Source organism: Abramis brama, assembly GCF_963993115.1.
Source record: "Abramis brama genome assembly, chromosome: 10".
In the NCBI taxonomy this organism is placed as follows: domain Eukaryota; kingdom Metazoa; phylum Chordata; class Actinopteri; order Cypriniformes; family Leuciscidae; genus Abramis; species Abramis brama.
The window spans coordinates 11,775,280-11,802,411 of NC_139972.1; the positions used below are offsets into that span (position 1 = coordinate 11,775,280).

Genomic DNA, 27,132 nt, shown 5'->3' on the forward strand with positions numbered 1-27,132 from the left:
GATCGCCCCCAGTGGATCTCTGGTGGAACTACAACCAAAATTGGTACAATAGGACTTAATAGGGAGTGGGCAGGCTCTCCGTAGACGGGCTCTGGAATTACGTTTGTGAAATCTAACGTAGCACGGCGTTCGTGACTCGATTAGTCGAGACTGTTTTCCAAGATGGATCCTGTCTGTAAACGCGTAATGTACTGTCTTTATAAAGTATCTTCTTATTAAACTGTCTGTACACTTACAAAGTTCTCAATGCTTCGGTTTGCATGTAGGGACCCTCATTATGCTACCGTGTTAGTGTGAGGCTATTTTGAGCCTTGTTAGTGGTATTAACTAGCGATTTACTTTTACTTACTCTGTGCCCCATATACTAGCGTTATAAGCTAACGTTAATCTGTTTTTAGAGATAAAACTCTTTACATTCGATTTTCATGAAAACGCATCCCAGGGAACGATCGACTCGGTGACCATGTGTTAATTACATCACATAATGTATTTAGTGCATCACTAAGTAGTAGATTTTAGAGGGCAGGCAGCAAATGATGATTGAAAATGGTTTGTTGTAGCTTGATGGAATAGATGGATAGAATTAGGAGTGACCTTTGTCTTGTTTAATAATAATACAAATGATGATGATAATAATAATATCATCATCATTGATTTTTTTTTAATTATTACTGTCAATATTAATAATAATAGTTGATTTTTTTTGTTCAAAGGACTTTAAGTTTCATATCTTAAGTTTGTATTTTTAATATACATTATATTTATCAGAACTTTAATATATTCTGTTCTGATGTGACAAAGTTAATTTAAAAAATATATATATATTTTTAAACTGCATTATATTATTTTAGTAAGGCTGAGGACTCTTAAATAACTACGAATAACTAATGTTATGGAAAATCTGTTCATGTTTTGTTACACGTTTCTGGATTTAAAAAATATATATATATCGGCCGATATATCGGAATATCGGATTTTTAAATCACCAAATATTTGTATCGGTATCGGCCTTAAAAATCCTTTATCGGTCGGGCTCTACATGTAATCAATAAAAAAGTAAGTACTACGAGTACTTTAAAATGTAATATAACATATTTCATTTTTGAGTTATTGGGAATAGATCACATTTTCTGATACTGTGATATTCTTTAAAATATATATATTTTTATATATAGTTTAATATAGCATTTTACTCCAGGTGTAACAAATATGTCGTGGTATAATTATTTTAAATTGCAATTAATATTTAAATATTACAGAACATAGTGACAGCATGTAGACGTCAAAGTTTCTTGCAACCATTAGTATGTCTTCAGAAAAATTTAATGTAATTAATTGTATTTTTTTTTTGCTTTTTTTGGTCAGAGAGCACCTTTTAATTGTATGGGGAAAACAGCAGCTAGGACATTCCATAAATTTTATCCTTTTGTGTTTCACAGATAAAAAGGTCAAACGTGTTTGGAACGAGTGGAATGAGGATGAGTAAATGACGACAGAAGAGAAACGATCTTTACTGGAATAGTGTTGTTTACTGTATCCGCAGCATAACACGTTTCACTTACACTTCAATCAATCATTTGTATGGATCGGCTAAAATCAATTTTAGTCGGATTTTTCTAGAAATGCCTCAGCTGGGTAAATCTTTCTTAAATAATGACAGTTTAACTGGACTTGGTAGATTAGTGATGGGCTTTTGTTGTTGTTCAAACACATCCGTAGTAGATCCTTGTTTGTGGTTTTTGGTGTGGCAGCTTTTGTGGTTTGAGAAGCTCCGCCCTCAAAAACATCTCTGGCCAAACCCATGTTACACGACGTCACATTCGCCTGATGACACACATATACACCCAAAGACATGCTCCTTGCCGTTAAATTAATTCTGTACACTCTACATCCCAGTTTTGTTCCTTCTAACCGATTGATTTGTTTTACATGAGAGCAAGTGAGTGCAAAACAGGGATGTGGAGAGGGAGATGCAATCACTTTAGTGCATCTCACCCTCTTCTCATTTGAATTTATGGCACTCTCATGGCTGTAACATGACTAAATGAGATTTGGAACGACGCCCAGATCAGTTGAAGGAGGTCTGCATGACCCAGCTGGCTTACAACTACCACATTTAGCCCTACTGTATATGTCACTGCTGGTCTCAGATTAGTTGAGCCTTTTTTATGTACTTCACAGACACTGAGATTTGTTCCATTTTTAACCGTTACCTAAACAAAACTTAGTTGTTGTTTTTTTTTCATATTAAAGGGATAGTTTATCCAAAAATTAATGTCTGTCATTATTTATTCAACCCTCATGTTGTGCCAAACCCATATGATTTTCTTCTACCGTGAAACACAAAAGGAGACGTTTTGAAGGATGTTCATTCATGCTGCTGCTCTTTTCCCTACTATTAAAGTGATGGTTGCCAGGAGTGATAAGGACAACAAAAACACTACAGCACATGCATTATAGTCTAAGTCTTCTAGAGCCAAACAATATATTTGCGTTACAAACAGACCAAATCTAAGTTGTAATTCACTGAAAAGCAAGTTTGACAGCCATGGTCACCATTCACTGTCATTGTAAAAGAGCATCTTAGGCCCTGTGTACACCTGGTATTAAGATTTGTTTTGGTCGAGCGGATCACACAAGTGGATGACACTAAATACAGGTGTAAACGGGGTCTAAAACGTTTTGAGCTTGTCCACTTTCAATCACTTCCAGAGGTAGTTGAAAACGCATTAGACCGGATTGCTTTCGTAGTGTAAACGCTCATGTGATCGAATGTGTTCGTTTCATCCTCCCTGGATCAAGTCATTGTTACCTTGAAAGCGAGAGCTTAACATTGGCCTCCCATGAACTATGAGGAATGATGGAATGGTGAACTGGATTTCATCAAGTATAACATGTTCCAGGATCAACTGGAACAACATTCCAATCAACCAATCCAATTTGATGGAGAAGTTTCCAGTTTCAGGTTTAGGCTTACAGTACAACCAGGGTGAGGTGCTTCTACATCAGTGTTATTCACCTATCATTTCCCTCTGATTTTAGGGATACGTTATGGTTATGGTTATGTTTAGGGGTGGGATAGGGTTAGGACTACGTTTTCAGACAGAAATCTATATTTGAATTAGTGCTGTCAAAGCACACGATTCATTGCGATTGATTGCATCTAACATCAAATATTGTGTTTATGTGCGTGTATATATATGTATACATACAGTGCTATGCATAAGTTTAGACACCCATGCTAAAGTTGACTAAAAAGAGGAATAAAAAATCATCTTTTGGAAATTGAACTTAATGCCTTAATTAAAAAAATTAGGAAAAATCCAACCTTTAAGGACACCAATTTTCTTTGTGAATGAATAATGTATCGTAAATAAATAAATGTTCTTCCTTAAAATACAGGGTGCATAAGTCTGGACACCCCTATGTTAAATTCCCATAGAGGCAGGCAGATTTTTTTTTTTAAAGGCCAGTTACTTCATGGATCCAGGATACTATGCATCCTGATAAAGTTCCCTTGGCCTTTGGAATTAAAATAGCCACACATCATCACATAGCCTTCACCATACCTAGAGATCTTTCCATAAGATCATCTCTCAATGCAAATCAAACCAGCTATTAGGCTAACTGAAATAAAACCATGCCAATCTCTAGGTGTGGGTGAAGGCTGTTTTGTAGAACTGCCCTATGAAGAAAACGACTGGGAAAATACTTCCGGAACCAAGGCTATTGAAATAGTGGACAGTCACTGACGTGCTCTATAGCAGATGATAGCTTATAATAAGCTATATTATAAAGAATGATGATAGCGATCATATGACTGATGTTTGGCATGTTACTAAAGGTGACAGTCAATGGGAAATGTAATGGCATGAATCCAGAGGTTCATTATGGATAATGGATTGGACACTCCTCGGCACACATGCCATCTTAATGAGACTAGATGGAATCTGAGGCTCATCATGAAATCGGTTATCTATGTGGGATACATTACAAAATAATTTCTTAGTCATCCAAATGCTCGATAAACCCCACACCGAGGTTAAAACAAGCGAAATCTATTTCAGATTTGTGTAAAGGAAACATCGAAAGAAAAGGGAAAATCTGAATTGTTTTTGAAAGAGTCACCTTCTAAAATTAGATGCTTTTGTTTATTCTCTGACCAAAAGCCTTTGTCTTTTCTGAGCCGACAACTCACACAAACTCTATTTATAGGGAAACCAAACAATACTGTAGGAGAAATAAACAAACAAGACAAACTCGGGTCATCTAAAGAGGAACTAAGGGAAGCTCTAACACACGGGATGGGAAACAAATCAAGAGCAGATCAAAAGTGCACTGAGGGTGATGAAAAGATAAATAGTATTTTATTTTTGATGATATCTGAGGATTAAATATGGGTTCATATGCAACAATATTTGTATTGGCGACAAAGTGTTTTGTGGGGTAAGTGATTGTGTTCAGTACAAATTAATATATTGTTATTAATAAATAATAATAGGAATGTATTAATCTATTCCCTCCAGGAATAATAAATTCCTATTATTATTTATTAATAACAATAGATTAATTTGTATTGTAATTTTACAGCTGCAATCTAAAATATATTATTATTTTTTAAATACTTTATATTTTTACATTTTACAGTTTAATATTACAATAGTAACATTTATTTTTAGCAATTGTTATGTTTTTATTTAGTAATAATACAAATTATTATTATTTTATAGCCATATTGATATAATCACACAATTTTGGCCAACAAACAAGCTAAGCAAATCTGGATTTTTTTTCTAAATCAAATTTTAAATTGCAATCACAATTTATTTTCAGAAAGAAAAGAAAGAAATTGATTTTTTTCTCCAAATTGTGAAGTCCTAATTATAATATTTTATAACCACATTGATATCATCACAAAATGTTGTCCAAAATGTGCAGCCCGACAAACAAGCACAACAAAACTGGATTTTTTTAAAATCACATTGTAAATCACAATCACTATTTTTTCAGGAAAAAAAAAACACGCAATTTGATTTTTTAAGTTCTAATTATTATAATTATTATTAAAAAAATGATTATATATATAACTATATTGATATAGACAAAAAATGTTGGCCACATTTTGCAGCCCAACAAACAAGCACAGCAATTTTTTTTTAAATTGCATTTGCCATTTTTATTTAAATTTTTTTTATTATAAACAATAATTAAAATAATAATAATAATTATTATTATTATTATTATTATTACATGCATTTTTGGTTTAAAAAATTTAGGACATTTTTGTTACATTACATTTTGTCATATATTTTTGCATGACAAACAAAGAGCACCATAAAGAGTACAGTCATCAACATCATTTCATCTTATTAAAGGGAAATAATCTACCTGAAGTGTCCCACCTGTAGTACCTGCTCCATACATACAGGCAAACACACACACACACACACTCACAGCTGAGCAAACACATGTCCGTTGAGCTGCGTCACTCATCTCGACTCTACTTCTAAAGGTCAGGCCTCAGTAGCACACAGGGCGGTTGGGGGCTTTGTTTTAAAGCAGACAGTGGCGGTTTGGACAGGTAAACTTCGGAGCGAGCAGCTGCTTTTATGTGGGTCGCATGGGTAAATCCTGTTGACTCCAATATTGCATATCTTTCCGTCTCATTGTCCTCTCCATATACTCTGTTCAGAATCAGTTATGAAACAAAATCTGTTTAAATTACTGAAGTTCTCTCATAATTCCTTAAAATGTTCATCTGACATGCAGCAAGCGAATCTCTGTGACCACAGAGGCAACGGTTAATCGATAACAGGGTCACATGACAACACACATTCCAGGAATGAGAGACAGAAAAAGAAAGAGAGATGTGTTAAAGAAATTGCAGACACAGATGGATGCATGAATTCGTATGGGGTTAGAATTGTATCGTAATTCCAATGTGATTGTCAACCACAAATAGGTGTAAAGAGATTCATAAGAAATTAACAAATTCACAAATAAATTAAAATGTCAGAAACATACTCTGCCAGGCATTAGCAGCAAAACTAAATAAATGTTTTATTCAAAATATGTATTTCCATATAAAATTATATCAGCCAGTTAAACAAACAAACAAATCAATCAATTAATAAAAAAAAAATCTTAATTTTCATTTCAAATATCGTAAAAATCACTGACAGTTAAATAATATAAATTAATGAATAGTGAAAAAAACGCTAAAATATAGTGTTATTTTAGTATGCACTATATACTTTTTTTTATACTATAGTATTTATTAGTATTTTAAATTAGCTTTCATAGATTTTCAGTTTAATTCTAAGTTTTATGGGGTTTTGGTAATTTTTTTTGTTTAAATATCTATTTATTTTTTATTTCATTTTTTGGTTTTAGTCAGTTTAGTACTTAACCTTAAACTAATTTATTTCAGTGAGCTGTCATGGCAACTTTTCACATTTTTATTTAAGCCTTTTAAGTTTTTCGTCATATATTTGCATTTTATTTTATTTCATCTTTATTTGAAAAATCAATTTGTAAAGGTTTTTGGTATTAATAACAATTACAACACTGGTTTATTCGAAATCATATTTTATCAAGCTCTACCAGGAATATAAAAACAATACTAGGTAAGCACGAACAAATGTTTCTTTCACAACACTTCTATGTAAATAACATAAATAGCAGCATAAGACTGCCAGAGTTTCACCATCATCATTACCACATCAACTAAGCTGTGAAAAACCAGATCAAAAATAAGTTCACCCTTGCCTGGATTCTCACTTCTAGGGAAAGATGGAGTTAAAAAAAGTTTCAAGAGAAAAGCAAAAGGTTCTCGTGTCACTAAAACAAACACCAAACTCCCACGTAGTATTTCTTGAAGAAAGAGGAAACATGCACTTTATGTCTGTCTACATTATGCAAGGCTGTTAAAAGCATTTTTAAAATATCATCACCAGGAGCATTTCTGAGGCCAGTGATAATGCATCCCTCAGAAGTGTGAACACTACAGTTAAGTGTGAATTAACACAAATCACACTGCCTGATAACTACAGCTGTCCTGTAGCCTACTGTATTAATGCATTGTATAATGTCACACCGGACACCCACAAACAGGAAGTTTAATGACTATTTGTCTATATTATCGCTCTTATGCAAAAGTTTTTACAATACCGACCATTTTAACTGTTTACCGAGCAAAATAAATGAATAATATTAGCTCTGCATAGGCAACAGCTGAACAGCTCTGCACACTTGACTCACAATTGATTCCAATAGGGTCTGATGTTAGCATGTTGCTAAGCTAACAATGGGATAAAAACCAATGTTATGAAAGCCAACTACTATTTAATAACACTGAACCTTTTTAGTGATACTTTTCAGCATTAAAAGTCTTTAAAGCAACACTAATGATTATTTTTTACCTTAAAATAATGTTTCCAAAATCGTATCAGAGGTTCATCAAGTCATAACAGGATGAAAGGCACTTCTGTATTCGCTTTGCGGCCCTTTATCTGCTATAACCGCACTATGCAAGTTTGCCAGATTGGGTACTACTACCCAGATAGTACACATACGTCTGCAAGATGTCTGTTAAAGATCACTTCATCTGGAAAGCATCTGCTGTTTACTAACATCTGATAGACATCTTTAAGATGTCAGTTTAACATACATTCTAAATCATTACATCTTTAAGACATTTTCTAAACGTCTATTTGACATCTGAAAGGAAACGTCCTATAGACGTATTGCAGATGAGCAAACACTCTAAAAAATACATCATCCAGATGTAAACACGCACATCAAATAGACGTCTCCGTGATGTACGCGTGCTATCTGGGTCGCGTTTCTGTAGTTCGAATGAGACATAAGAAACTACAAATTTGACTTGCTTTACGGCAAGCGTTACAATAGTCATTATTTAGTTTTTCTTCGTTTCTGATGTCGCAATACATCATACTTTCATCACATGGTTCATTCCAAAGCCGGTGCTAGATAAACAGCGAGCGTGCGTGCGACGGTAGGCTAAATTATTTACGACAGCGGTAATGGACAGTTCCGCTTCCAACCTGTAGGGGGACCGAAGAGGAAAAGTTCTTTGGTGTTGCTTTAATTTGGTTCATAATCAGCGTTTCTCTTGACTTGACCCGCCATCTTGGATTTAAGTTTTCTCCGAGCTTGTCGAAATGCATTCTGGGATTCCCTTTTTGCACAAGATACATGTGACAGTTGCTTTAGAACAAACTGCTTTTCAGAGGCAGCAGGCAGTTAGTCTTGCCTTTTCATTGTGTAGGTGATATTTTTCCTCATCTTTTTTCCTTGTCTTTTTTTTTGCATACGAGGAACAAGCATTGATTTGTGGCTAAAATCTGTTGTACTGGACTTTCCCCTTCACACTTGTTTTAACAGACATGTCTAGTAGATGTTTTGCATGCGCACCACAGACATTTACTCTACAGGCAACCACACACACACGCACACGCACACACACACACACGCGCACACGCATACAGCTGGATGTGACTGATTCAGGCTAGTTCCTGCATGCTGAGCAGGTGTCACATCTCTGTGTTTACACAAGTGACATCAGTTTATGACACTGGAAAGTCGTTAAAATAAACTCAGCAATGTCTCGGCGTGTGACTGTATGCTCTGAAGATGGCTCATCATTTACATATTGTCCTGAAAGTTAATGTACATGCATCGATAAAACATAAGACGTCAATAAAACATCTCTTGTAAACAACGTCACATAATGTTACATGTACATCTGAAAAGCCATTCATTGTCTATAGTAAGCTAGAAAAAATAACTCTAGACTAGGGCATTTTAATAAGTATATGCACTATATTACATATACATTCTATTTGAACTTAACCTGTTGTCTTCATTTAGTGTATCAATAAATCTGTCATGAAAACAAGTTATTACAGCCACCATTTAAATGTTTATATTTCAACAACAAAATGGAGTAGAAACATCCTTATTTCATTAAGAATTTGGTATAAAAATTTCTTTATGTGCAATATAAATGATTATATACAACTTCGTTTTTTTGTGTGTTGATTATTAAAGGCACAATATGTAAAAAGTTTGGATTACAATGTCCAAAAACGGCTGAATGTAAACTTTAATTTTGGTGGAAAAAAAGAAAGAATTCAGTGCAGTGCTTGAAATTAAAAAGGTGTATGTGGTCGCAAACCTGTTTAAAGGAATAGTTCGTCCGAAAATGAAAATTCTTTCATCATTTATGACATTGACACCCAATGTCAATGTAATTCTTAACCCAAAGACTGACTTTCTTCCAAAAAGCACAAAAAGAAATGTTAGGAAGAATGTCCAAGCGGCTTTTTTCCATAAAATGAAATTAAATAAAATAATACAATGTGGGAGCAGGCCTCCCTGTCCCACATATAGCCGGAGAAGCAAAGAGGAAGTTAAACATTTGTCTGAAGATGTCAGGATTCTAAAGTTAATGCTTGAGAGTTTCACTGCCATTCAGATTAAAACTCTCTAGTTCCCTAATAGTCAAAGCAGAAATGTTAAAGGTTCAGCAGCTGTGTTGCGTAACATGTATAGATAAAACTCCCTGACCTCACACACTCAGACGTTTGCTCATAAGCACCTCATAAGGATATCAACAACATTTATCACAGTAGATACCAACATACAGGTCAAGGCTTTAACTTCGGCTCACTGTTGGTGTACCAAGCAAGTACAGTAAGGCTTTTGTTTATCATATTTGATGTGCTCTATGTGTGTGCATTGATCAATGTTTATATATGGGAAAAAAATGCATAAATTAAATCTGTTTATCATATAATATTATCGTGTCTCAGAAGATTTTTATTAAACCGCTCGACTCATATGGTTTACTTTTACAATCTCTGTGAAAGTTGTGGTGGAATGGATTTTTAATGGCAGACAGAAAAGATTTCGTTACAAATATCTTAATTTGTGTTTCGTAGACGAACTGGAGTCGTTTGGGTACGACGTGATACATGATTACAGAAACTTTAAAGGGCACCTTTTTATTTTACCTTTCCTTTAGTGTGTAATAAACCTGTTTGTACATGTAAACAATCTGCAAATTTGCAAAACACGAAACCCTCACCAAAGGCAGTTCATAACAAAGAGAGATATTAACAAAAAAACTTGCTTGAAACACCTTGTTTGTAGTCCTGCCAGCTATGTTACCATGTTACACATTTACATAATGCTAGTCTACTGGCTGTTTTAGCTTGCTGTGAGGCGAAAACAACGTATAAACTTCCACTAACGAAGCCAGATATAATAGCTACTGTTTACAGAAGACTCAGGAGATTTAACTTGATTATAGAGGCATTACATTTTGAACACAAGCTCTAGGCGTTAGACAATTCACAACAGACTGGGCCATCTGACCAATCAGAGCAGAGTAGACCAATCACAACAGACTGGGCCATCTGCCCAATCAGAGCAGAGTAGACCAATCACAACAGACTGGGCCATCTGACCAATCAGAGCAGAGTAGACCAATCACAACAGACTGGGCCATCTGCCCAATCAGAGCAGAGTAGACCAATCACAACAGACTGGGCCATCTGACCAATCAGAGCAGAGTAAACCAATCACAACAGACTGGGCCATCTGACCAATCAGAGCAGAGTAGACCAATCACAACAGACTGGGCCATCTGACCAATCAGAGCAGAGTAGACCAATCACAACAGACTGGGCCATCTGACCAATCAGAGCAGAGTAGACCAATCACAACAGACTGGGCCATCTGACCAATCAGAGCAGAGTAGACCAATCACAACAGACTGAGCCATCTGACTAATTAGAGCAGAGTAAAACAATCACAACAGACTGGGCCATCTGACCAATCAGAGCAGAGTAGACCAATCACAACAGACTGAGCCATCTGACCAATTAGAGCAGAGTAAACCAATCACAACAGACTGAGCCATCTGACCAATCAGAGCAGAGTAAACCAATCACAACAGACTGAGCCATCTGACCAATCAGAGCAGAGTAAAACAATCACAACAGACTGAGCCATCTGACCAATCAGAGAAGACTGTGCTTTTCAGAAAGGTGGGCTTTAAAGAGGCAGGAACTAAAAGCGAGTGTTTCAGGCAGAGGGTGAAAATAAGTGCTGTGGAAATGTACAGTATGATAAAAATGTGTTTTATGAACTTTAAATCATGTAAATGCATTCTAGCAGAGCCCAAGCATAATATGGGCACATTAAGATTAGTCTTCACTGGAATAATGGGGTCTAGGCCAAACTGAAGGCGTTCAAGAAGGCATAGCTTTCTCCTGGCATGCGCTCAACCAATATTCATCCATCAGACTACAAGATGGTGAAGCGTGATTCATTGCACCAGAGAATGCCTTTCCACTTCCCTAGAGTCCAATGGCGGCACACTTTACACCATTCCCGCCAAAGCTTCACATTATGCATGGTAATGTGAGCCCTACTGATAAGGGGAAAAAAAAAACCAGCCTAAAACCAGACTCTGGTTTGCTGGTTTGTTATTCTCAGCTAGTCCCCAAAACCACTCTAAAACTAGCAAAACAGACCATCGTAACCAGGTTGAGAGTCCAAAAAACCAGCTTAGGCTGGTTTAAGAGCAGGAAGTCCTGCTTGCAGCAGATCAGCCATAGAAACCCAGCTCATCTATGCAAACAAATCTATGCCGTCTGGAACTCAGGAGTGAGTGTTGATTTTTACGCACACAGCGGTCCTGTGGTCGAGCTGTTGCTACCTAGACATTTCCATTTCACAATAACAGAACTTGCGGTTGACCACGGAAGGTCTGATTTGTTTGGAAAGGTGGCATCCTATGAGTGTCACTTTGGTGCACCCTGTTCAAGTCTGAATGCTTGACTAAGGAGTTTGCCGTAGCTGAACGTTTGATTTCATGCACCTGTTAGAAATGGATGTAACTGAAATAGCCAAAAGCATTAACTGAAAGCAGGTGTTCACATTAATTTGGCAATGCATGTAGCCTATGTACATCCTGACTTGCAAGCCAATGGCCAAGCTTTCATATCTGGGTCAATAAGCCAGCGAGTGCACAAGAGAAGAAAAGAAATCTATTAAAAAATCTGTTTGAATGCATGTACCAAGCTTTTAGAAATGTACTATTTGTATTCATGTTGCTTTCAACAGTTTTTGGACATTTTCTATACCATTTTTAACAAAAGTTTAAATTTAGTGACAAGTAATAAAAAATAATAATAATAATAATAAAATAAAATAAAAATAAAAATATATATATATATATGAAGAGTTCAGATGCAAAAGCCTCTAAGTGCCATCTGAAATTTTCTTCTAGAATGATCATTTTTATCAAGCTTAAATATATATATATATATATATGTATATATATTATTTTTTCTTACATCTTAAATAGATGTGTTAAACATCTTAATAATAATACATTTTCGAGACATTTTTACACACATCATGAATTATCGGGGTTTTTACCATGTAACATTTTTTTTACACAAACTAATTAGTCAATGTACTTTCCAAAGTTTTGGTACTATATATGTATATATCTACAGTAGTAAACATTTGAAGTGGATCAAAACCTTTCCTCAAAGTTATACATGAGTTTCGAACAATACCCGTTCTTGTCTTTGGACATAGGATAATATATATATATATATATATATATATATATATATTGGTATTTGTTTTGTTTTTTCTAACAAAAAATAAAATAAAAATATTTAATAATATAAATATAATAGAAAGATTACATTCTACATAATTAACCCCTGTTACACTCCTAAAAAATTCAATACATTTTTATTCCGAATGTAAAATCATGTTGAACAGTTGGTTTAAACTTGTAAGCATTTTTAATGTATTCAAAATAAAAACATTTTGTTAAAAAAAAGGGCGTTTCTGGCTCTTGCGTTCTACTGCGTCATGACGTTTGGGATAAGCAGACAAAATGAAGAGTGCTTGCATTAACTTACTGAAAGAGAATCTCATAGCTCTTGCAAAGAGGGAAAGACAGAAGTGCAGATGAAAAAGAGAGCGAGACGAGAAGCGAAAGACTGACAGATTAAAGACAGAGGACCGTTTAAGCTGATTAGTCTTATTCTGCTTGATGAGCCGAGCTGCAACTGCAACCTTCTGCATTCATCTGGCCAATAGTCTCTTCGACAAGTCGCAGAGTGCCAGCAACCATATCAAACATTGAGCCCTGATGAGCAAAAGACACACGCGTCACCTCTGAATGAAGCCATTGGATGCTGATAGCTAGATCCAATCAAACGCATTTAGTCGACTCCCACTCGAATTCGAAAAAGGAGTTGAAACTCTAAAGCTGGGGTTGAATGCGCGCCCTGATCAATTCATAAAGCCATGCATGAGAGTGTTGAGTGACAGTAAAGCATTCTGGCTCATCAGAACTCTTTGTGTCACTTCCTCTGCTCTCTGCCATCTGTGCTGTTTTTGTGTTTGAAAGCTGAACTAGAATCAGCAGGGCACACTTCAGTTGGGTTCGACTCAAAGCATGACAGCTTTCTAATGAGGACAAGATGTGCATACAACAACCGCCTGAAATCTCTCTCGTTTGTCAGGTTGACTTCATCTGAGGCAGATTGTATCGTACGTTAATTTGCCCTGCCGAGAGAACAGTCGCAAGCCTGAGGAGACAGACACTGTCACTTTAGACTTTAAAAGGTTGAGCTTAACTGTTACAGTGGACCACATCCTCAGTCACATAAACAAACCAGGCTGACCTGTACATGCTGGTTTAAACCGCATGTTGTGCAATAGGAGATGTTGCAACCAAGCACACCTTTGATGCGCATTGAAAGTTGAGGAAAGATGCTTACAACATGCAGATAATCAGGGTTACGTTCCATATCCTTGGCCCATTGTTTAATCTTTCCCCGCCACTGATGAGATTTTCCATCACTTATGACACAACGTTTCCTCGACATCGACGAGATGTTTTTTCAGCCAATCCATGTTTTCACTGTTATAAGGCAGGGGGCGCTATTACGCGTCTTCAAAAACATGCGAAGAAGACGCAGAAACAAGCGATAGAAGCATTTACGCACATGAAATCTAACACGATCATCAAACAGTAAACTACATATAAATCAAAACTGCCTATGAAATGTCGACCCATGAAGTGATATAGGACTGTAAAGCTTTTGGAGTGTTGATGGATCCGATCTACTCCATCCATATATCGTTTTCACATATATTTAAACATCGTACTAACTCCTAACTTTAGGACCATATGAACAAATTGCTGCATTTGAATTTTTCCTAATTCTTTAATATTCACTGTTCAAAAAGCTGACAAAAAGAACATAAGTGTGGTATAAGGCAATAAAATAGTATTATATGAAAGAAAATACAGCACTTCTGTCAAATATCAGTCTGTTTTTTGTGTTTTTCAACTTTGATATTTTAAATGTCATCGATTAGAGCTCCATTTTGTGGCATTAGCTGCCATACATAAAGCTTTGTATATTACATGTTAAGTGCAAGCAAAACAGCAAGTGCAACAGCAAGCATCAACCATTTGAAGGACTTCACGCCCCATTTTGGCTTGATTCTTGATGCAGATAAAGACGTTTGAAATTCAGGTTGCTCACAGACAACAAGAATGATTAACCAGTCCATCAGGAGTGTGTGAACTGATCCACACAGGGAGAAATGCAACAGGCTGCCTCTGCATTTCAATGGTGGGTGATAATGATTTAACAGAATCAGTGGGGAGTTTCACAGGGTGCTTTGTTTTTACACGGGCACACATTTACACATCAAATCTGCACACGCTGCTAACATATTAGATGTTTTAAAGGTGCGTGCAAGTAACTTTTACATTTTCAAGATTAGGGGCTCTATTTTAGCAATCTAAGCGCATGGTCTAAATGTTCAAAATCACCCTGTGTCTTGAAAGGTTTATACATTTTCTCTAAAAATCAGCTTGTCTATGGAGAAAATAGAGGAAGGGTAGATAGGACTACTTTTTTTTTTACCTATTTATCTTGCACCACAGATATGACAAACGCTTTCAAACGCAAGTCCTTCCCTAGTTGTGCTTACAACCTTTTTAGATTTTATCACGCTGAAGTCATTTGCTTGTGGGGGTTATATTTCATGCAAGCCTGTGATAAGTAGCTTTAGGAAGAGAGTGCTTTGTCCTGGAACCGCGTCTAAAGTAGATGTGCTGCAAAGACAGTGCTTCCCCTTTCCAATTATGACCAAGCAGCACAGAGCACTTTTCATCAAACATGGCCCTTCGTGTGCCATGTGACCAAACAGGAGCTCATCCAATCGCATGCGCCATCCTTAATACGATGACATCACCTGTGCGGGTGCCCTCAAATGTCAAAAACAGATGACCGTTTTAATGATCAATTTCCATAATAACTGCTCATCATCTCCAAGCGTAATCGACTAATAGATCTGGACAAACCCCTTGAGCACTGGAGCATTAGGACACAGAGAACATTGGGAATTTCTGTCCATTTCAATAAACTATTTTCTGGGAAGTGATATGGAGGTTATAAGGGTCATTTCAGATATCAATCGATACCAGTGTGGCATCATTATCATATTGCATCCAAAAGCCTTTGTATCCTAGGGCTGCTAAAATAATATATTTATTGCTATTTTACGGCTTTAAACAAATTAAGTTAATGGTAATGCATAAATACAAGGCATCTTCCAAAGAATCTTCATAATGTTTGTCTGAATACTGAAACACACATAGGCAAATATCTGACCAAAAATGTATGAATGTCCAAATGAATTAGAAATAACGTCAGCATCATTTACACGAGAACATCAGCAAAATAATTCAAAGACTTTTTTTCACGATTACTTCCATAATCCGATTAATCTTTTAGCATTCACGAGACAAACATGATATAGATGTTCATTTCATTTGTTTATCAACGTGTTCTTAACCAGTCTACATAATTAGTCAGCGTACTTTGCAAATTTGGAAGACTACAGACACATGCCTAAGACTTAAATTAATGTCACCCAGTTGTAAATTAGCTTCTAAAAAAGGCAGCAAGACACAATAGAGGTTTTGAGAGACAGTGAGAAAAGACCTTATTTTGACATTGAGTTCTCTTGGGGTCGAACTTCTTCAAGCCCCATATTGTCATATATATAATAAAATGCACTTTATATATGTGACCCTGGATCACAAAACCAGTCACACGGGTATATTTGTGGCAATAGCCAACAATACATTGTATGGGTCAAAATTATAGATTTTTCTTTTATGCCAAAAATCGTTATGATAAATGATATTTAGTAAAGATCATGTTCCATGAAGATATTTAGTAAATTTCCTATCGTAAATATATAAAACATTATTTTTGTGAGTAAATGCAGCACAATCGCGAACATAAATGCACAACTTTAAAGGCGATTTTCTCAATGTTTAGATTTTTTTGCACCCTCAGATTCCAGATTCTCAAATAGTTTTATCTCGGCCAAATATGGTCCTATCCTAACAAACCACACATAAATGGAAAACTTATTTATTCAGCTTTCAGATGATGTATAAGTCTCAATTTCAAAAAATTGACCCATGTGACTGGTTTTGTGGTCCAGGGTCACATATAATAAAAGGGACTCAAACTTATTTGAGTCAGAAGATCACTATCAGTGGAATTCGATTTCCTATGATGAAATCACACTTTAATTTAGTACTCTAAAAAACAGCAGACAAGAACCCCCAAACACGTCCCACTCATTTCCCCTCCTCATGAGACCCCGGGCTGAACATTTCCTGTAGGTGCCATCAGAGGAAGTCTGGAACATGCTACTGCTGCTGTTGAGCTTTCAGCTTATAACACAAACAGGTAGCTCTAGCTTCACAGGACACGCTGAAGGCCAGGCTATTTACTATATAAAGATCCTCCATCTCGACTGTAATTTCCTGGCTAAAGAGAGGTCAGAAAAAGTGTGTCAAATAAGAGGCTTAAATAAAGGAAGCCATAAACCATTGTGGATAAATTATGTAATTTATATCTCAAACCAAGTAAGCTAGCGACATGAAGGAAACAATCGTCATCCTACTGTTTTATCATCACCCAGCAGGTGTTATGATATGAATGTTATAGATATGGCACTGGTCCTGGGTTCTTTCCTCAATGTACAGTAAATGTATTTTTCTCTTCATTTCCGATTTTTCTGTTCGTAGCAGAAATGTTGCGAAAACTTTCAAGTTCAATACTTATTCAAAAATATTTTGGGTTCAATACAATATTTAATAATCAAAACGAATTTGTGCTCACCCCCCAAAATTATTTTGACTCAATCCATGTTTACTTTTAAAAGAGCAAAAGTCAAGGTTACGCTGAAACACTTACAATGGAAGTCAATGGGGCCAATATTTGGAGGGTTAAAAGCAGTAATGTGAAGCTTACAATTTTATAAAAGCATGTGCATTAATTCTTCTGTTAAAACTTGTTAAAACTGTTAATCTGTTAATATCATCACTAGCTATGTTTTCGTCCTCCTATTTTTATGTGCATTCTGGGATATTGCATTAAAAAGAAATGCTGGATGGACACAGCAAGATGCACAAGATGCAATTAAAAAATAATTATTTGAGGTGGATGTTTTTATCCAATAAGAAGACATGCGCATTGTTGGCGCCGACATATAGCGTCGTTGCTCTTCAGGCGACCCGAGTTCAAATCTCATCCCCCTCTCTCCCACTTCACTTCCTGTCTATACTGTCCTATTATAATAAAGGCAAAAACACCAATTATAAATCTTTTTATAATTTTTTTTTAAAGAAGATGCGCATGAACTACGATGGAAACTCGATGCGCAACAAAAAAAACTCACATGAATTTTCCGCAGCGGTGGATGTGATTGGATAACTGGACTAAACAGCGGACCAATCACATCATAGCATCTCAAATGTTGGCTTGATGAATTTGAATTTGGTTTAATTCCTTTCCTTCCCAGAAGCGTCTCACATGATTACATTCCCAAACACCAGAATCCAAACGCAAGATAACATGACAGCGTTTATTTCGTTTCGTTTTTCAAAGTAATTTATGATGGAGGAAAATAGTGGCTTCCCTGATTGTAGCAATTTTTATTGCAGATCTTTTGCACCAATTTGAACACATGGGATGGAAACTGTGCTTTATTCGCAAATGTTTTAATGCGATATTCCAATTTTGTGCATAAGTTCAATTCAAAACTTTGGATGGAAACAGAGCTTATTTTACAGTTTAAGGATTTACATCGTTGTGTTATCACAAAAAAACAAATTATTAAAATGAGATCTAACTTTTAAAATGTGATAAAACGTTAGTGAGTGATTTTCAAACTAAAATCATGTTAACACTCACTTTACATCTTGTGGTTATACTACTGCCCCAGTGAGTATTTACAACATTTAAAGGGTCACTTCACCCAAAAAATGACATTTCTGTCATCAATTACTCACCATGTCGTTCCAAACCCGTAAGACTTTCATTCACGAACGAAGATATTTTTAATGAAATCTGAGAGCTTTCTCTCCCTCCATTTAAACTCTAATGCTTCAAAATGTTCATAAAGAGATCGAAAAAGAAATCCGTATGAATTGAGTGGTTTAATCCAAGTCTTCTGAAGAGACATTGATCAGCGAATGTACATAAAGCACTCAAATTTGATAAAGCGAAGCTCAAGCATGCCAATGAACCAAAGAGGTTCATTCTCTTGTGTTACGTCAGCACGTTTGAGTTTCCGCAACAACCAAGAAGAGGTTTGTTGCACGTCAAGCAAGTACAGCCATTTATGTTTACTGATCAATGTTTATACATGAATAAAAGCTAAATTAAATCTGTTCAGCGTATAAAGCAATCGTGCCTCTTCAGAAAACTTGGATTAAACTGCTCTATTGATATGGATTCATTTTAAGATCTCTGTATTAATCAAGAGTTTTTGGTGAATAGACTTTCAATGAAGGGACAGAGACTCAGATTACATAAAAAATATCCTCATTTGTGTTCCGAAGGAGAACGAAAGTCTTATGGCTTTCGAACGACATGATGACTGCATTTTATTTTTCAGATCTGGGTGAACTGTCCCTTTAAGGATTGGCCCCATTCCCTTGCAATGCAAGTGTCTCGCTGCAACCAAGATTTTTGATTTTGTTTAAAGAAAAGTGGAAATACATGTTTGTATTGGTGATCAACATTATAATGCCTTACATGCTGTCTATTAAGTTGTGCAAATCCTGGAATATTCATTTACGGTAAGGGGTTTGTTCAAATCTCTAGAAAGCACCACAAGCTGAAGAAACTGAGTATTGCTGAAGTCCCAGGCATGGAATAGTAATCTATACAGGCTCATTAACTCATCCCGAGAGGATTGAGCTGAGCGTCTCCCAGCACTCAAAAGGACATCCAGCTGTCTGCAATTTGGGTATTGAGAGCAAATCCAATGTGTGTCAGATGATGTGGAACAAGGAGAAAGCCTGTTTGAGCGTTGGTTTGTCCGTCAAAGCAGGAACTGGGAGGTGTTCGCCGCTGACCTCGGAGGGCAAGGACTTCCCAGCGCTCCTCTGCAAAACAACAGCACAGGAGGCAGCTGACCCCCACCCAGACACACAAACAACCTCAAATGCACATGAAGTACACTTTCCAGACGACGTTTGGAGTAGGGAGAGAACGCACTGCAGTCACCTTCCCCTGATATGATCATGCAGGAATGTAGCGATGGATTATGCAAACAGACATGTTTGGGAGATGATGTCAGATCAGGACCAGGAGAATGGGTGGTACCAACTACTGCTATAGCTGCCGAAACGCTCATGTTACACAAGCAGTTGAGATATTCTCACCTCTTTCTGCTCAGGCGCTTTTAATGGCTACGAATGATCCTCAGATTCGAATGAGAGCGGACACGGAGGAAGGCAATGGCAGTTGTAGGAAAAGGAAATGAGAAGCTGTGGTGGGAAATGCCAGAATTGTCCATTTCCGACCTTCGGTTTTATTGTAGTCAGTAGTGACACAGCCTTTGGCACAGCTTCACAGGTTAGACAGGCAAGTGGGACAATCTTACATATTAAATATACGTGGGCGAATATCGCAAAAAGTACTGTCAAGTACGTACATGTCCGAGGCATATTTCTAGGTCTATTTTTTGGATTATATTAGGATCATTTGATCTCATTTCTGTATTGAAAAGAATTAAAAAGTAAAAAATTAAAAAAAGAATCATTTATACTTAAAAAAAAAATCATGGTACAACAATACTTTTATGTATATTCAGTGCTGGGAAGATTACAAATTGTAGTCTGTTACTGATTTCAAATTACATGAGGAAAATTGTAGTTAGTAAGGTAATCTAGATATTGTATTCTGACTACTTTTTAATTACTTTTAGATTACATTTGACCTAACACATTTAAAATCTCAGGGGTCTCCAAGTAAATATTTTAGGTCAAGTTTTCCAGGTTTGAAATATTTTTGTCCAGACTTTTATTCCTGATCAATAATTAGTGAAGGTCACTGCATATGATAAAGACAGTGTTTCACAGCTATATATCAGCAGTGTTTAGTAGCTTGCATAATTATTCATCTCATACATGGTTTAAATGAGAGATGCTTTTGTTTGTACATGACATTTACATGGCCATTCTATATTGGGAATACAATCAAAGCTAAATAGTATGACACACAATATAAAAGAAATTTTAAAAATAAGAATTAGGGAGAATCAAAAAATAATGAATAATTTACTGTCATTTTGTGAATAATATTTAATGATGTAATCCATAAAAAAGTATTTTGATTATGAGCATTTTAAATGTAATATAATCTAATTAAAAGTACTACAATTTTGGAATCTGATTACATGTACACTCTATATTATATTTAATTTAAAAAAGAAAGAATTAAAAAGTCCTGACACTGCAAATTAATTTAAATGAATGTCAGAATGCAAAATATTATTTTTCTTTTCTTTTTTGCAGTTAAATATTTTGTGTGTTTTTTTTCCTATTGATTTTGTGGTTAAATATGACCTGGACATGTTTTCATGAGATTCACTTGGTATGCAGTATTCCCATCATGAATTAGGAGGCTATTTAGGACCATAAAATACGGAATGTTCCATCGGATAAAAGAAGAAGGGAGCTGAGACTGATATTGCTGTTCATTAACTCATTTGCTTTCATGCTCTCTCTAATGCAAGCACCAGTATCGTGTTCTCCAGATATATAAACAGAGATATCATTATCTCAGTCATGCTTTTATTGCAAATACATACTTCGATAAAAAATTAAATGAAGAAAAATATCATGAAAAACACAAGGGCAAATATAGGTTGCTCTGCCAAAAAGGTCATAAAAGCCATCAGCAAACTTGCTACATCAGTTTTCAACTGCTGCTAGTAGGCTGTAATTGCCCATGGGTGTTTGCCATGTGTATTTGCATACTATTTACATGACAGGATTGACGTTAAGGAGATACCCTCTAAAGCGTGTATTTACCTGTTCCACTTTAAGGACAGCTGAACTTGCATGGAAAGCGTGGAAAGCTTGGTTTTTTTTTACTATGAAAACAGAAAATTTATTTGAAACTGAGGTAAACAAGTTTGAAGAATGGAATAGCAAGAATCTAAATCTAAAAGAACGGAATAGGGAAATACTAAGCTTTCCATAAAACATTCACTGAAGTCTCACAATCACTATTGCAAATGCATTAGTCAAATTCCCTTTGTAATGCATTTGCCCTGGGAATTCAAAAGAACCCAAGGAACCCAACGTATAGGCCAGCGACAAATTATATGAGTTGAACTCTTCATCAATCCAAAAGCATGTGGAAGAATTTAAACCAATCAATCATTAACCACCAGCTCTAACTGTCCAGTTATTTTTCTCCTAAAAAAAAAAACACCTTACAAGAGGAATGCTGAAATACTCAGCTGCTTAAAATATCTCTCTACATGAGGATGTCAGTAATGTCAGATGACAGCAATTCAGTGCCCTTAATGGCTGTCATTGTCCAGCACCAGCATCTTTAAGTGGAAGGAATTTTTTTTAGATGGGAGAATTAGTCCTTTTGGCACAGTGCTTTTCCCTGTCCAGCTGATTGGAGAATGTCTACAGAATGTCCATGCCTGGCTTTTTTGGCCTTTTGCTATGTGGACAAGACATTTTTGGATGTCCAGCTCGTGGACAAAAAGGAATAATTCAGCCAAAAGTGAAAAATCTGTCATTATTTACTAACCTTCATGTTGCGGCAAACTTGTTTGCTGTTATTTTTTATTAAAGACAAAAATAGAAATATTTTTTAGATGGTTACGCAACTCTTGATAAACAACAACAGAAAAAAACATCAATAAAGTACCATCAAATATTTCACATTCTTACTAATTATTCTGAAAAATAATCATGTTTGCAACGCAGGTTCATTGGAAATACGTACCTGTGGCAACATTTATGCAAAATGATAGTAGCTAAATGATAAATGAAATGTAGCTTCTTGCACGACACTGAAATGTCCAGTGAAGTGCTGCTAAAAGTGCATTTAGTGTTATCCGAAACAGATGAATGTGAATCTGTTTGTTGTATTGTGGAAGTATTGTGGACGTACCTACACTCAACCTAACCGATAATGTTAACAAAAGCAAACACCAGATAAAAATGCAATTGCTGATGCAACCGTGCCATTTTAGCTTGCTTCTACAAGTCTTTGGGCTCTCTCGCAAACGTTGTACCAGGTGAGCTATACTGAGCAAGTTTACTACATCAGAAATACCAAGTGTATACAACTGAAGATCTAAGTTCGGTTAGAAGACAAAAAAACGCACCAAGCACGATGTTCTCTCGCCATTCCTGATTTATAACACACACTCACAGTGTTCGGCAGGTCTTGCGGCTGTCAGAGCAGAAACCAAAGCTGATGCTCTATGTATGTTTTTCTGTCATCTCCGGCACGTTCATATGTAAAATACACAAGCTTATTTCATCCATTAGATCGAAAGATCTGAAAAAGCCCACATATTTATCCACCCATAGACCCTCCCCTCGAAGAAATCAGGGCAGAAGTGGTTGAAAGTGGACAAAAGAGACGGATTTGTCCCCCTCGTCTACTTGTGATCCGATCATCCAAAACGCATCTTAATACCAGGTGTAAACTAGGCCTAACTGCAGCTAGTGTTCATTTCAGCAGGAAACTGCAGTGAATTGTACGTGCATGTTATTTTTTGGAGTTTTTTTCAATGAGCCTATGTTGAATTTTTGAGCGAACTATTCCTTTAACAGTGTTTTTTTTTATTCAAGGAGTAACCTTCACTTATAAGGTAAACATGTGTCTGCTTTTCCTCTTCCCAGCCCCAGCTGCCCACTTATTTTGACATGAGCAGTTCCTGTACAGCTCCACATAAGACAGGGCTGCTTTATGTGGAAGACAATGAGGAAATGACCTAGCATGTGTGCATCTGAGGACATGCAGATACGGGCTCTCCCAATGAAACCGAGAGAGAAGGAAGGAGAAAGAGAGAGCGGGAGAATGAGATGACATCATGGCAAAGTTAGGTAGGAGGATGGAGAAGTCCTGTAATGCAACACTGTAGATAAACATGAGACAGCTGTATTTATGAGATCTAAAACCGTAGGCCTTCCCAGCTTTTGTGCGGGACGCATTATCTGCTCTGGCAAACCGGAAAGCAACAGTCCCCAACGTTCAGGCACCAAAGAAAGATGTAAGGCCTCCACATGTCCAACGGTCCAAGGTCTCCAGTTTACAATAATCCAGCAACTGGCTTCTAGCAAACTAACATCAGATGAAAGAGGGGCAGTAAACAGTTTCTGCCCTTTTAATAGGAACAGTTGCGTAGACAGCTGTCCAAAACAGAATTAGGAGACAGACGGTGTCTCCGTGGTGTCTTCAAACCCCATTGTGCTCAGCTTCTTTAGTTCAATTAAGTCCAGATTATATTAGTCATAATCTTATTATAAAGCAGGTATTATTGGTGGTCATCCGAAATAATAAATGTGTGTGGTTGTGTGTTTTAATGATAGTACATGAACTAGTTTGTCTGTTTTACATGACAGATGCTAGTGCAAAACAGGCTGCACCTGCTAAGGTTGGGACAACAATAAAGACTACACTGACCAGGGCTGCGTTTCCCAAAAGCATCATGAGCCTAAGTGGATCATAGAGACCATTTGTGGAAGTGGTTCTACGATCGACTTACAATAGGCTTACAATGCTTTTGGGAAACGCAGCCCAGGCCGATTAATATTTGGCCAATTTGAAATGATATGCATTGGCAAATAATCAAGTCCTGACTGATATACAGTATGTTGGTCTATTATCAGCAACGGCAACTAAACATGCCAGCATGACCAATAAATAGCAGTTAGTTCCTCCTTGTGTCAATTCTGAAATGTAATGACTGCGCATTTTGGTTTCAATACTTTTAATGTACTGATAATTAGCAATTTTGTGTCTCACTTGTCATCATTAAAAAAATTACTCAGTAAATTTTGTTAACGTTCAGATAGCTAGATTCGTCTCAAAGTGTTTTGGACTACACTGCCACCTATTGGTCTGGATGCATGAAGTTTAGTCTGTTTAGCCATTGCTATGTTTACTAACTGCTGCAGTTTCATACCACACTTTTGTTTTGTTCCTTTTCATCTTATACTAGACATTAATGTTATGCTTTGTAAAACATGAGTACTGACTGTAAAGAGCATTATAAAGGAAAACATTTTGTCAATTGCATGACATGGCATCACCCACGACTTACGAGTAGGCACTGCACGCTATATAGAAGGCTTCCTTTTTTTGTTTTAGAAGTGGTGAAATGCTGATAATTTATTTTCTTTGTGTACCATTACCAATAATTTACTGACTGCACCTTTAATGTGTGTAATGTATAAATCAGCTTTATATCTGCCGCCCTGTTCCAGATATTGAAATCATAATCTGCATTAATAATCAATATCAGTTGGCCGCATTTTGATTTTAGTAATTGTGAACAAATGTCAAAATCTCAAATGTCATCATTATATGACTATATGACAATATATTAGTGGCAATCAGAGACCCTGCTTTATTATTGCACCCTGCTCTATTATATATGATATTTAGATGATCAAAAAGTAAAAATAAAAAAAAAGAAGAAGCTTGGACCAGTCTGTTTTGTAGGTTTGGGGCACTTGATAGCTGTCCGACCAGTTAAATGCATGCTTAACTAAGCAATTCGACCACCTAGTCCAGCCTAAACCAGCTAAGGCTGATTTTGTTTACCAACAAAATTGTCATAAAAACACAGTGAAGTGCATTTTGTTGACTTGTTAACTAATGTTCACCATTGATATTTATTTCATGAGGACGAATAGATTGCAATCAGAGAGTTGGTTAATAAAAGTTAAGTTTTCTGCATCACTGTTACTGTACATATACAAAGCACAACATTCTCAAATAAGAACATAGCTCCGCAAACACTTACATATCTCCGCAGCTTCTTCTCGGGTGGCGACTTTCTCAACCATCCCTGACAGATGATTTCCCCTCCGCTCATTTTACAAAAAGAAAAGGGAAAAACACAAGCACAACAGTAATATCACTCTGAAGTCCTCAGATGATGCGGGTCCATCTATGTGGAACGCGTGTCGAACTGTGGAGTGGATGTAAATCTGCAGCGCTGCGGCGCGTCATTTAGTGATGATGGGACGCGCGTCCTCTGAGCTCAGCCGGACTCACTGTAAACACTACGCGCGAGAGAGACGCTTGACGCGAGATAACGCTCGAGTAGTACGAAGATGTAGGAAGTACTGTTGTTTGTCTGCTGTTTGTTTTCCCACTCACACACACGCACACCACGCCCACTGAACTGAAGGGACGGGACTCTCTCTCTCACACACACACTGTAGGGATGAAGAGAGACAATGAACCACAAGAGTGGAGTTCACTGTGCCGATGCCGGCTCACACATATAGGCTGGTTAGTTTCTAGTACTAGATTGCACACTTTTGTGCACTTTTAAGTCTATATAAAGTTTTAAAGCATCTGTCAAAAAATCTAATTTACTTCAAGGGATATGTCTAATGTTATTAAATTTGTAATAAATTAATTGTTTTCCCAGGATTAGAAACAGCCGTCACGAACTTTACCGAGTATGAATTAGTTTGAGAAACACGCCATCTAGTGGACAGATATACGTCATGCAGGATCTTGCTACTATCAGCTATACACGCGCTTCATGTTAGGTAAATAACCTATGATTATATTACATATTTAAATATGGATTACGTTTTCACAAAGGGAACGTGTCTTTAAACAGTCTATGACTCATTGCTTCATTAAATAATATGGTCAATAGGGGTGGAAATGTTGAGTAGCCAATATAGCTTTGTTTTTCTTTACATTAATTGACTCACATAAATTAATCAATGACAAATATTCACTGCAGTGGTTTGACAACCTCAGGTGAGCGGAAATGCTTGTGCACATTCGACTAGTAAACATTTAATCGAGGGATGTGTGCGCAGCTGTCTGTGTGGTTGATAGATGCATAGGATACTTTTTTTTGTTCTTGTTGTTTTATGAGATTTTTGTGGGTCAAAGTATTTGTTTTTATGTAGGCCAATTCTGCAGAAACAAGATTAAAATGTAATTCTATAATCATATGGATGATATGATGTTTTATTAACAAAGTTTGGGAGGAGCACGTTCAGATAATTACGAGTGGAGAGCACTCAGCAATCAATGGTAAGAGGTATGTATACATTCAGCAGTCTCACCTCAATCAACTGACAGTTTAGCAGCATCCCTCCACCACCCCTTCTCCACACTTCTAGTCCTAACCACTTACATACGGGGGGAGTACTCTGGGGTCGGGCCGAACTCTGAGCTTGGAGCCCTCCCCCAGGACAGCCTGCAAATACGCATTAAACTTTACCCCCTCTAATTGTATGTAAGTGTGAACTCGTGAAATAATATTACACATTGTTATGATGTTGTTTTTTTAAATTCCTCAGCTACATGAACTAGATATGTTGTAACAGTGACTTTAAGTGTAAGACTTAAAGCCATGTAACTTTCCACACTTTACTCATTTACTGAGTTTGTAGCTGCTTTAGTGTGATTTATACACAACAATGATTCATCATCATGGGAC

At 36.5% G+C, this 27,132-nt stretch overlaps 1 protein-coding gene across 1 annotated transcript in view; it reads right to left on the reverse strand.

Moving 5' to 3' along the window:
• gab2 (GRB2-associated binding protein 2) overlaps nucleotides 1-25,847 on the reverse strand; it is a 64,372-nt gene extending 38,525 nt beyond the window's left edge. The window contains exon 1 of the mRNA XM_084126133.1: nucleotides 25,462-25,847. Within this exon, the coding sequence (XP_083982259.1) occupies nucleotides 25,462-25,533 (72 nt within the window). The 5' untranslated portion in view covers nucleotides 25,534-25,847. The remainder of the gene's footprint in view (nucleotides 1-25,461) is intronic.
• Nucleotides 25,848-27,132: the final 1,285 nt, after the last annotated feature.